This window comes from Amblyomma mixtum, chromosome 5, assembly GCF_055824585.1.
Source record: "Amblyomma mixtum isolate Tamu chromosome 5, ASM5582458v1, whole genome shotgun sequence".
NCBI lineage: Eukaryota > Metazoa > Arthropoda > Arachnida > Ixodida > Ixodidae > Amblyomma > Amblyomma mixtum.
This window is the reverse complement of record NC_143016.1, coordinates 31,592,345-31,602,831: the sequence shown is the minus strand read 5'-3', so window position 1 is coordinate 31,602,831 and position 10,487 is coordinate 31,592,345. Positions and strand designations below refer to the sequence as shown.

The 10,487-nt window shown below is 45.7% G+C and overlaps 1 protein-coding gene across 1 annotated transcript; it reads right to left on the bottom strand.

The window, feature by feature from the left end:
* Positions 1-1,122: 1,122 nt before the first annotated feature.
* Positions 1,123-5,063, bottom strand: LOC149341674 (uncharacterized). Its single transcript, XM_089542007.1, has 4 exons — positions 4,957-5,063; positions 4,331-4,425; positions 2,854-3,089; positions 1,123-1,765 (listed from the first exon to the last, which is right to left on the bottom strand). Exons 2-4 carry the CDS (start codon positions 4,353-4,355, stop codon positions 1,538-1,540), a joined length of 489 nt encoding a protein of 162 aa, XP_089398133.1. The 5' UTR covers positions 4,356-4,425; positions 4,957-5,063; the 3' UTR covers positions 1,123-1,537.
* Positions 5,064-10,487: the final 5,424 nt, after the last annotated feature.

Here is a 10,487-nt window from a genome sequence, read left to right as displayed (position 1 = left end):
TTGAGCAGCCGGGCGTGGAACAGCTCCTAAAACTAGAAGACATCTTAACCAGCGCCGCTGGAGGTAGTCGGTATACAGCAGATGAACCATAGAGGCAGCTTTGGGAGTGCATGCAGTTCATTTTGAGTTATGCAGACTCTCGGCGCAGTTTATGCTATTACCAACTCTTCTAAACGGTGCTGATTCTACTACAACTCCGGGCATTTTGGAGATCCTACAAAGGGAATCGCAAAACATTCGCGAGTTGATGGATCAGGTCGTGAGGTATGTTCAGCTTCTGTTTTCCATATCAGCGTCTGTCGCTTCTGGGGAACGCTCTTTTAGTGCTCTGCGCATGTATAAAAACGTGTTTGCGCAACCGAACGACTCAAAAGAGGTTATCGCATCTTTTGATTTTGCATATACATAAAGAAAGAACGGCGCTCCTAAGTTTAGACGACGTCATGAGGGAATTTGTGAGCAGAACAGCGGAGCGAGCAGCAACCTTTGGCGTAACCACCTAGAAAGAGCAGCACTGTTCGAAATGTCTCCTGCTTGCGTGCATTATTGGTAACTGTATACATGTATATACTGTAGCGCGTTTGCTCGTATTGTGATATTTAAACTGTTGTTTTATGTTATGGTTTTGTTCATGCGCGAATGCCTAAATAGGTACATTTTCCAATTGTACCTAGCGATCAAAGAAACATTGCGTAAGCAAAACAATTTTTTTTTCACGCAGTTAATTATTCTCTCTCGAGCCAAACTTGGATTGTAATATCTGAAAAACCTAAGTACATAAACAAAAAAAAAACAAGTAAAAAGAAACCCCGCCAATGATGAACGCTTTGCCCAGACGAAAAGTCCCCTTGTCCAAATGTTGGCAAGCACCCTGAGGCTTTCCCCTCCCTTGTTCACTTTGTCAGGAACCATCTGCCTACCCTTGACCAGAGCACTGAATGCAAGATATGAAGTTTTACAGCACTTTTTTTCCTGGCCACGTCTGTGTGATTTTAGGTATGCAGCCCACAGTTACCGGCCCGACAATACTCACTTTTTCCTCATTTTCAACGCTTCCTTTTCTCGTTTCTAGTTTTTTTTTTTTTCTTCAGCTCGACAGTGTTTCCAATGGTTCTCGCAGCGCTTTTGAAGTTGCCAACGCCTCGCGTGTACCGTTCAGGCGAACAGTTCAATTCATACATGTTCTTTAACTGTCTTGCTTTCTTTTAATTGCGCTTTTCAATTCGCTCTTCCTGGCAATGAAAGGAAAGCAAACCGACAATATCGAGCAGAGCCATTCCGAGTCGCTTCGATCATTGCGATTTTCAAGCGCATAGAGGAGGAGGAGGAAGAGCCATTTTTCGGGACGCTGAAAGGTCTTGACTCTTCTCTGTCGAAGAAATGGTAGCAGCCACAGTTCGTTCTGCAAGTTCAAAAGGAAAGACAATCTGGAGCAAATGACCCGCAAATCGTAATTCGCCCACAGTATCTCCAGCACCGTTGAGGAGACGTATCCGGTTTCCTTTGCCGCACAGGTAGTTTTCGTCGTCGTCCCACGCTACAGTGTGGCCAGCGGCACCTGCTGCGAGGGAACCTCGAGCCGCGGTGAAGGATTGAGGCTCCTGGACAGCGGAAGGTTCCACAGCGCGGCTGCCGTTGGATCCAAGTGGAAGGACGCCCTCGGACTGCCGCTGCACGATGGGCACACCACGATGTCGGGCAGGGGCTGCGGCCCCAGCAAGGAGGCGGGGCAGGCCAACGCAACGGTGGGGCGGTGGGAGGGAACCTGCGCATGGACGTTCACTGACTCCGCAGGGCGACGATTTAACGATGACAATGCCTAAATAACCGTTAATCACAACGAAGACCGCAAGAACATGTGATTCGTACGGAGCTTGAAAGGTTAGGCGTCTCGGAGGAGCCGCTTCCTTCCCTGTACATGCCATTTCTTTCCTTTTTTTTTTTCTGGGGGAAAGGAGGCATGGCCCTTTACCGGTCCACCATGGAGAGATTGTTTTTCCCGATATTTTTCATAGCTGAGGCGTTGGGTGCACTCTAAACAGAAATTTTGCAACAAGGCAACTTTCCACTTGCAGCTGGCTTGCACTTCATCAATGCGGTGCAAAAAGCAGCCAGTTTTCTTCAGTGCTTATATGCAAGTAGTGTGCATTAGAAGTGCTCTCTCTACACAGTCATGCGTTCCAGCTTTATGCACTGGATGTGCTAGACCACTGGAAGCAGTTGAACGCACGGGCAAATACATAGTGCACAAGACACAAGACCCGTCAGTGACAGCGAACTATACAGCCAAAAAATTGAACGCAGAGAGATCGCGCGCTCTCTGGCAATGGTTCCAACTTCCTCGACCACCGCTGGTGACGTGAGTAATCAACGCTGAAGATTATTAATAACATGGTGGACTGGGTCATGAATCGACGCCGCGCTCCAATGCAGCAGCCGGATTAACCGGCCTCGATGAAGCCTTTCTTCGGTCGAGGCACCTTACGACCTGGCTCCACGAGGTGGTATTGACAGCGACGACCATCTGACGTTAACGCTTGTCGCCAGAATGAACTGGCGCATGCGCAGTAGAAGCTGGTGGTTCGTTTTCAACCGGTGGAACTCGCGTATTGGAACTTGCGTATAGGAAATTCGCGCATCCGCGGAATGGCCGTGTGAAAAAAGTGGAGCGTCGTCGCTATAGTATTTCGCTTTTACGTCATTTCTGGCTTATTTAGGTTCTGTTCTCGGTGAAAATAACCTATTTACAATCTTGGAACGATAATCTCTCACTGTAGGTGGATTCAGTATTTCCCCTTATGTCCTCTTAAGCGTAATCCAAGCAGATATGCATGGGGGACGGCATGCACTCACGTCAGGAGGGGGGAACAAAAGCCCTCGGCGCCTGATGCAAACGCAGAGGAGAACCGTCAGCGTCAGCGCCGCGATCAGCACGCTGGCCCCGAGCAGCCAGTAGGGCAACCGGTCCACGTTCATCTCGTAGATTCCGGGCAGCAGCTGGTACTCGGCTCCGTCCGCACGCTGCTGGGCTCCGGTGGCCGTTGCCGGAACTTCGTCGGAGGCCAAGGGAAGAGCTCTCGGGCCGTGCCCTAATTATATATCATGGTTGAAAAAGCGTTACGATAGGCAAGCACGTTGCAGGTAGCCCCCATGAATAGAGCCTTTGAAGAGCTCCGAAGCGGTCACCTCAAACGCGATATCATCAGTCGGCCAGAAAGCCGCGGGTTGGAGATCCCGCTGGGCTCGTGACACTCTTTACTCATCGGTAATAGTTACTGACATATCATACTGACATAGCATAATGCATATCAAACGCATGTGCTTGGATTTAGTCTGGGTGCTCTATGTCACAGGCCCGATTTACTACTGGGACAAGAGAGCTTTTGGGAAGGTTCCAGATTCATGAAAAGAAACAAGAAGAGGGACAAGTATACCCTGATCTAATTGGCACGTGTCACAGCATCGAAGTATATTACGAGTGACATTGTTTGGACGATCGGAACCTGCTCGTAGCATGTGGCGTCGAACCCCACGCCTTATTATTAGCATTTCTGCTGGTATAAATTCTAATAGATAGTGGCTGCGTTTAGGGACCCACTGCGTGCTATATATTGTCTCGTAGTGGTGACTGCAGTCCGGCGAGTAGGAAAACAGCAAGAATGGCTTCTAAACGAAACCACGAAACTCTTTATTTGGGCTGACTTGTGCCCGAAAAGAAATGAATGACTCGGAGGCGGCGTAGCATGCGTAGCGACAGAATGCCCGCCGCTATCGGCCGTGCTGAATTTAAAGCTGATAGCGAACTTTCGAGATGAAGCTTGGAAAGTTACTAGAACATTCTGGAACAACGTAGAATCGGCTTCGCCTGGATGCGATCAATTGAGGTAAATCTAGGGTCGTCTTGCATCACAAACAAAGCGAGAAAACGGCGTGCAGGCAGCTTTGAAGAATGTACAAACACTACAAAGATTCGCGGCAACATATATACGTAGCTGATTTAGATATTTTTCTAGTTATTAAGCATATAAACTGCGGCAACGATTTGCGCTACTCAGTAGGGTGTAGGGAACCTCGGGAATGGAGGAATGCTTATGTGGAATGGCTTTTAGCATAATGATGACAACACATTTTTTTCTGCGGATCGCTCTGCTACTGCCCTAATATCGGGATGAAACTAAGGAAGGAAACAGAATTATGGGTATTCTAGGCGACTTTAAAGGAAGCAGTTTTTTTTTCTTTCAAATCATAGCGACTTGACTAAGAAACCCTTACTCTCAAATACTGCGCACCTCGGAGGTGCATTCTTATGAAATATAACATCCGAACGCACCTGTTTGAACTTCTGTTGTCGTCATACTTCAAAAATTAGCAGAAGCAGGAGTGGTCCACCAAGGTTTTCGAGCCAGTATTTCAGTGTCGTCCAAACTGCAAGTATACAAGGAGCGAAGTGCTGTTGTTGACGAAGTCAGCCTCTGGCTACCAGTGTTGACAGCCGGAGGCTAACTTCTCGTCGACAATTCGAGGAATAACTTCATTTAAACCAATGAAACCAAGTAACTGCGTGTTATTTTGCAAGCTTGGAGATTTTACACCAAAGGTAGCGCTTGTCATAATGGCCTAAAAAATTTCCAACGCAGACAGTACTCTTGGGCCCGCAAGATTGGCGCGCAGTAAAGCATTAAACACGGTGTAGGGACTTCTGTTTTAAGAAAACAATGGCCGGAACGTTGAACTTTGCATGCTTGCACGTTCTCGTAGATAGTTGGTGGTATAAGGTTAAAAGACGGTCTATAGCACGATACAATTAATGCAGGGCAACGCCTGTACGCTTAATTATAAAAGCGCATTTCAGATGCATCTACGATGCACTTAGACCGAGTAACTACCAGCGCTTGCATTTTAAATTTAAGATTTCGATCAGATATTGCACTATACAAGAGAAAAATAGCTACAAACCTCGAGAAGACTTGTTTTCGTAGAAGAGCCAGAGATGTTCTGCAGTTCTTCAATGTACGGCACCGCAGACACTAGAGAGTTGAAGGACTGTGCCTCATTCTGTTTCGGGCTCTGGAGGCTATCTGCAGTTACAACAGCTGCCTCACACGATGGACATGGTTCCGCGGTCGAACTCAAAGGACGAAACATACAGTTCTTGCAAAGAAAAACAAAGCAGCGTAAATGTAGCCTCCTAAGCGTGCGCTGCATTTCCCGGCGCGCCCAGATAACCACGATGCTCTCTCTGGACACAGCCAAACAGCGGCTGGCAGGTGCACATATGTGCGTGCGTGCGTGCGTGCGTGCGTGCGTGCGTGCGTGTTCACGGTAAGGAGCACGCGTGAGGAGGTTCAGGCACGCAGGGTTAGTTCTAACCGATGGGAAAATATTCGCTAGATATATGCTACAAAAAAAAAGGAAACAACGACGGCATCGATGGCTATACGCAATAGCCGACGTAGCCAGATTTAATCCGCTTCCTCGAATTTGTACAGGACCTGGCTTTTATATGAAGAGATGTCTTACCCCTTGTGGTCTTGCTATGCGAGGCATGCTTAAATTCTTATCCGAAAGAAACATTACTCATCAAAACGTTATGTAGTGAGCAAAAACGATAACCAGTGCTTCGTTATAGAGTGACTGAATGTTATCTAAGAGAAGGGTAGTGTGCTTGGGGCAGCCGAGAGAGCATGCACAGGATTGGACAATCTAGCCTTAAATGACGGAGCGGCGACGTTTAACCTTCGATTGCGCCGCGCAGATATACTAGATCATAACCTGATAACAAGAAGAACACCGGTAAGTGTGTAGAGCTGCACCTCGCCTCGTTGGTTCTTGTTTTCTTGACTAAACGGAGCAGCTATTCGTATAGTCAACACTCTGTCGTTTCATGTTAGCTTGTCCAACCCTGTGCAACCACATGTGGTTGGACGTTCAGTGATTACGCCGTGGCGCTGACGATAAAACAAAACAAAGTTAGCACGTTCAGACAATGCAACAAGGCGTTATACTAGCTCTACGCAGTTCTAGTGAGAGGGCTGAGGACTTTGCAGCCCCTCACGTCAGGTACTGCTTCTACTGCTTTGCCTCAGGTACCGCTGCAAAACCTGGTAGGACGCCGCTCCCCAGGCATGGTCAAAGTACACTTGGGTGGCTGTGCCGGGCTGCCCACCCCACGATATGCAGGAGCATGTCCAACAATTTCGGACAAAAAATTTGAAAATTGGAAAATTGTAAGATACTTCTTCGGAAATATGGAAGGCAATGGTCCATTCTTCTGATATGTTGCGAAATCATTCTTGTAAAGTGTTTCCTTTGATCGCATCCAACAGCTAAGACTCCCATAGAAAACCAATAGGGAAGGCTTTTGACGATAGCAAAAGTGGTAATAGAAAAAAAAATTCAAGACTACCGTCGGATGATCTGCGGACATATTGATTGTTATAGTCAAATGTTGTATTATACGAAAAAAAAAAACTGCGGGCGTAAAAGATTTCCCGCTCACAAATGCTTTTGTCGAGAATTGTTCGGTTTGTTGCCCTCCCATACTGAACTCTCCCCTGTGCGCTGCTCACTCCACCTTCACCTGGCCACTGCCGAGGCCACGTGCATGCTCACCAGCGCTGTCAGCGAAGAACTTACTAGACATGCGCAGTGGTGTCGTATCAGGTGCACCCGCTCACACCCAGATGGTGAGGGTGACCTGCTCTCGGCCAGTGGCTCCGAAAAATCGGAGAGCTTTGCGCTCTACAGCTTTAATACTCCGCCTCAATGCTCTTGTGCACTACGGTGTGGCCCATAAAATCTGGAAAGAAGGCACATTTCACTACCCTGGTGAATATACATTAATACCCCATCGCAATATTTTTGGGCATCACAACGCCTCCGGCACATTCATGAATGAAGACACAGCACGGGAACATATACTTAAATACTTGGACTGAATACTTTTGTGCACTACAGAGAGGTCGCCACAATCAGGAAAAAATAAATCATGTTTGACCTTAATACCATGCTGTAATACTTTTGTTCATTACACTGCGACCACCCAATCTTAAAAGAACTCATATTTCACAACAGGCGAACGTATACTTTAATTCTCCGCCTCAATACTTTTATGCATTGCAGTGAGACCGGCACAAACAGGAAAAAGTCTGATTTTGACCACATGGGAACGTATACTTTAATACTGCTGCGCTTGTACGCTTCTGTGCATTGCAGTGCGGCGCGCATAATCAGGAAGGAAGGCACATTTGACCAAGCAGGTAAATAAAGATTAATACGCCGCCTCAATGCTTTTAGGCACTGCATTGCAGATAGCGCAATTAGAAAATGAGAGCGACTTTCCCACGAGGGTACATATACATTTTTACTCCACCTCCATGATTTTGTGTATTACTGTGCGGCCGACACAAACGAAAGAAGTACTAAACCCCACGGCACATTCACAAAGAGTACAAGGGGAGGGAAAGCCTCAGGATGCTTGCCAACGTTTCGGCAAGAGGACTTGTTGTCGAATACAAGTCCTCTTGTCTTCTCTTTTGTCTTGTCTTTTGGGCATTACAGTACTGCCGGCAAGATCGGGGAAAGAAGGCACATATGACCACACGGGAACATACACCTTAATACGCCGCCTGAATGCTTTTGTGAGCTACAGTGCAGCCAGCAAAATCAGGAAAAAGACACCAGGAAAAAAAATAATAAAGAAACGCAGACGACTGGGGAAGATACTCTAACAGCGTACAATACTTTTTTGCACTACAGCGTGGCCAGCACAATCAAAATAGAAGTCACATTTGACCACAGAGGAAAATACACTCTAATACTGCACCTTAATTCTTTTCGCATTAAAGTATACAACCACCTATGCGGAAAGAAAGGCACATTAGACGAAACGGGAGCATATATACAATAATACTCCGCCTCAATACTTCTGTCCATTGCTCTGTGGAGCACGCGGGTACATGGTGTTTCGCCCAAAATTTCCTGCAATTAATAAAGCTATGTATTTTGAGTTAGAAGAGCGCTTTTTCAGCATAGCATTGCCAGCGCTATAGCACATCAGAATAAAGCCAAGGCGCGATAACTAGTAGGTTGGTTCTCAAATATTAAGTAGTTAACTCTTTAACTACTACTGGCACTCTCCTTATTTTTGAGAGACGTGTAGCCCACTGTAAGTAATATCCATATCAGTTTTTAGAATTTTGAAAACGCAATTACGTTCGGCGCTGTGGCTCAACAAGTTCTGGCTACTTCTCGCCAAAATACATGCGTTTTCGAGAAGCTTGCAGGCAAAGCAGCCCCTCCAGTACACGTGATTCATTGAAATAGACAAAATTTGTTGGGTCACAGCGCCGAAGGTAACTGCGTTTTCAAAATTTTAACACCTGATAAGGATATTACTTACGGTGGGCTATACGCTTCTCAAAAAATAAGGATGCTATCAGAATTAGTCAAAAAGTTTCGTAACTATTCAATACTAGCTAACCAACCTACTAGTTAGCACGTCTTAGCTTTACTCAGATGCGCTGCATCGCTGACAATGCTATACCGAAAAAATCACTATTCTAACTCAAAAACCCTATAATTAAAAATTGTAGAACACCAGTTATTTTAATATTCCACCTCAAAAAATTCATGCTTTACAGTGCGGCCGGCAGAATCACGAAAGGAGACACTTTTTATTACAAGGGTGCACCTCGTTCAATACTTCGCCTCAATATTTTTGTGCATTACAGTGGAGCCACACTCTAAGAGAGAGATACATTTGGGAATGCGGTACTACCGCGGATTTTTGTAGCCATTATTCAATTCATCCAAATACTTTCGTTTTGAAGAGAACTGGAAAGAGAAACTCTGAATTTCATTCGTAGTTCTCTGCATGGGGCCGTTAACGGTAGTCATCGTACGACTGCCTGAATGTCATTCTTAGTACAAACGTATGTCAACGCTAATTAACCTCATTACTTTACTGAGACTTTTAGGTTTCATATTTCTGCGCTGGTATTGTGCCAATGATAATAGTTTTTAATTTACACAGAACACCAGCGCAATCAGGCGAGATGAAAATCAGTCTAAAAGCGGCTGAAGGCGCTCAAAATGAACAGAGCCGCAACGGAAGTCATTTGAGAGTTGTCAGAGACTCACAGTCAGTCTTTATTTCAAACACATTCATTGCATGGTTCGGCAAAGGGAAGGAAAAAAAACGCACTACAGTAAATTTTTTGAGGGGTGACGTTCGCACACAAATGAAATCGCGAAAGTTTGCTTGTATGGCTGCTAAGTATTTTTCGCATCTATAGTCTCGAATGCCTCTAAAATAGAAACTAAGAAGGAAAAAAAAAAACTCAACGTAGCCCGTTTTAGTTTTCTTTGGTGGTTGTGCAGAAACCGCTCTAGATAAGATCAGGTGGCCAGCGCCCTGCAAGTTCTAGTGGGGAAAAGGAAAGTAAAAGTAAAAACAAAAACTACCCACCAAACTGACATTCATCCAAAGGCACGCCACTCACGTTAGGCAAGCTCTTTAATAACTTTCGAAAGTTGGCGCGACTGGTTAAGTTAGGCAGAAGTAATATAGATGTCGCCACATGCACAAATGCAGCGGCGTGCCAAAGCTAGCCAGTTCTATATTTCTGTTCATCGTGGTGCTGTAGCAGCCATTATATCATATTGTAAACATCTGGATGTCAAGCGCTCAGTTTTGAACGAAAGTGTTGCGTGGTAATCTGGCAGCGTCGATCTTCTCAGATCACGAGATTGTAGCTTCTTCCATCAATGCTTCTATCACCATGAAATGTACAGACGTGATCCCTGCGCCATTTTTGAAATTGCGGTATTCATGAGAGAAAAAAAAAAGTTCTCATTAAACAGACCTCAGGGCTTATTAAACCAGATCTTTAATACTGCGTGTGCTTTTGTGAAAGCCCACTGTTAAAGACCTACTGTTCTTTCCGAACACCTATGAGTAACCATGACGCTGCCGTGATGGTGGCGCATGGGGTTAGCATGACTTCCTCTTTGTTCTTTGCGCCTCTTGTAACAATATCCACGGGCGCTCACATAGCAGCCTTCTTCATTCCAGGGGTTGTCGAACTGCTCTAGACGAGCGTGTAGGATCACACCTGTAGACAGTAGTGCACGTCGCTTTGGTTTTATTGCAGGTCTAAGATGGTTCTTTGGGAGACCTGAATTAGAGGCGCTGTATGACTATATTCCCTCTAGGGGTGTAGTACTCAAAAATTGCGCCCTTTGAGTCTCCGAATAGATTAACCACAACGTGCCCTGCATATGGTTTCATCCAAAAAATTTGTTTAGGAACGAAGAATGGCGCTATTTCCTGTACGCTCTGTTTTCAGCTTGTGGTAATGAACTTACGTTTCGCCCAATAACGAGTCTTTTAAGAAAATTTTCTCGTTCAAAGTGCCGCGCAAGTTCTTCACAAATGTTACATGTCGTTGTTCCCTGCTGTCAGCTGGCGTGTTCGCCGATGCTTT